General features: G+C 31.9%; 1 protein-coding gene across 1 annotated transcript in view; it reads right to left on the bottom strand.

Annotated features, from left to right (window-relative positions):
• Window positions 1–2,539, bottom strand: part of LOC106468533 (nuclear factor related to kappa-B-binding protein-like) — a gene marked incomplete at its 3' end in the record, with an annotated part of 50,715 nt that overhangs the window by 7,148 nt on the left and 41,028 nt on the right. The window contains exons 16-17 of the mRNA XM_013928965.2: window positions 1,186–1,360; window positions 187–290 (exon numbers count right to left, since the gene is read on the bottom strand). Coding sequence (XP_013784419.1) covers window positions 187–290; window positions 1,186–1,360 — 279 coding nt within the window. The remainder of the gene's footprint in view (window positions 1–186; window positions 291–1,185; window positions 1,361–2,539) is intronic.

The raw sequence follows: 2,539 nt of genomic DNA, 5'->3' as shown, positions 1-2,539 counted from the left end.
TGTAAGGGATCATTCTACCTACCCCCTATCAGATTTAAGTTTTCATTTAAAGTAGAATGATATTGATGTATGTGAATAGTATAAAACATAAACATGGTTAAATATGTTTAATGAAAAAAACTTTCAATATTTCAAATGATCATAACAGATCAGTATTATAAAAAGTCTGATAGTTGAGACAAGCACCTGTTGATCACTTCCAGGAGCAAGATACTGAGAATCCTTCAAGAGTTCACTTATGTCTGCCCTTGTTCCTTCTCCATTAGGAAGCCTTGCTGCAGCATCTCGAACTACACAAGTCATAAGTTACACTGACTGAGTTACAATATCTATACACATTAGCAGTAAATCATGTAAGGTTTAAGTAAAAGAAATAGTGAGCTTGAAGTTTCTAAACATACCATCCAATATAATGGTTGATATAACTACTGAAGTGTTGTCACTATTACAAGTCTTATTTACAGGAATAGTGACAACATTCTTTACTCTCAGTTCTTTCCATCATGGGTATTTCTAGTTTTTCCACTAAAGTAATATATTTTAAACACATCTGTAGTTGCAATTCAAAAACTAAAAATATACATCATGTTGTAAGGCATATTTGAAAACATTTTGTTCTATTTCAACTGGAAGAAAGGCTAAACACTTTTAATGCTTCCTATATTGTCTACAAGTTTGATGGGCAAAATTTAAGCTAATAAGTTTAACTACAATACCAGTATCATGTAATTTGAAAACCAGTGAACAGTTACAACACACAAAGAACTAAACAGAGATAACTTGGTAGTAAGTAACTGTTCTGAAACACTTTAGCTTGCACATTTTAGAAGAATGTTTAGTTTCTGATATATACACCAGCAACTTTCACAAAGAAATATCACACTGCTTACAGATACTTGTGTAGTTAGCTTATTGGCTAATACTATCACTGAGAGACATTGTGGATAATTATTAGCAAGATGATACATGAGCATTACATACGTAATGAAATTAAAAGATAATTTACATGAATAGTCTAAATTATTCTATTATTGTCATTATGCACTTTTTTTTGTACTAAAACAATTTTTTGTTAAGACTGTTTTTTATTATATCTCCAGTTTCTATTCTACTTCTGATTTCCACTGGAGACTGGAGATCTTTTAGCACTGCAGTGATCAATTAAAACTATAACAAAAACCTCACCCAAAGAAAGAATCGTTACAAAAGGTGGTCGGTCTGACACCAAGAGAGAATGTTCTCTGGCTTTATTCACCCCTGTTTCCTTCCTGTAAACTCCTTTCACTGGTCCAACAACAGCCTCATAACCATGGATACGAAAAGTGTATGCTTTATGTGGATTTTGGTATCTAATGCATTCCTGGAGCAAACAGGGAAATACAAGAAATTTACAAGTTTGTTTTTGTTTAATATTTCATTTGTAAAGGTTTTATGTTTAATCTCTAAAATACTGGCAACGTCATCATCTTTTTTCATATCACATAAAACATATTATTTTAACCCTCAAATTATTCAGTTTTTATACTGTTCACTACTAGTGAGGTTCACACACACATTGAATCACATTCAGTTATTTTCAGCTCTTGATTATAACAACCCTCAGTGTAAAGAACTGACCAAAAAAATTGAGTGAAATCATTCAATTTGTTTCAAAAACATTTTTTTGCTAATACAAATTCTATGAACAATATTAATTACAATAGCTTTATCTTTATTTATAAAAAATTGAGATTTTTACATAAATTTTAATTAGTGTATACATTGTTTTGAGGAGAAAAATGTACACCCATGAGAGTAAGAATGATGAAACGTACAGCCAATAAGAGTAAGAATAATGAAATGTACACCTAATGAGAGTATGTATGATGATATGTACACCTAATGAGAGTATGTATGATGATATGTACACCTAATGAGAGTATGTATGATGATATGTACACCTAATGAGAGTATGTATGATGAAATGTACACCTAATGAGAGTATGTATGACGATATGTACACCTAATGAGAGTATGTATGATGATATGTACACCTAACGAGAGTATGTATGATGAAATGTACACCTAACCTTGAAACAAAGAGTGTAAGCCTCACAATCTAATGAGTGTAAGAGTCAGTTAACTCAGTCCTCTGGCTGAATGTGGCCCACAGGCTGATGTCCATTTGAGAGTATGTATGATGAAATGTACACCTAACGAGAGTAAGAATGATGAAATGTACACCTAACGAGAGTAACAATGATGATATGTACACCTAATGAGAGTAAGAATGATATGTACACCTAATGAGAGTAAGAATGATATGTACACCTAATGAGAGTAAGAATGATATGTACACCTAATGAGAGTATGTATGATGAAATGTACACCTAATGAGAGTATGTATGATGAAATGTACACCTAATGAGAGTAAGAATGATGATATGTACACCTAACGAGAGTATGTATGATGAAATGTACACCTAACGAGAGTATGTATGATGAAATGTACACCTAACGAGAGTATGTATGATGAAATGTACACCTAACGAGAGTATGT

Source organism: Limulus polyphemus, unplaced genomic scaffold, assembly GCF_000517525.1.
Source record: "Limulus polyphemus unplaced genomic scaffold, Limulus_polyphemus-2.1.2 Scaffold3045, whole genome shotgun sequence".
In the NCBI taxonomy this organism is placed as follows: Eukaryota; Metazoa; Arthropoda; class Merostomata; order Xiphosura; family Limulidae; genus Limulus; species Limulus polyphemus.
This window is presented reverse-complemented; position numbering and strand designations above follow the sequence as displayed.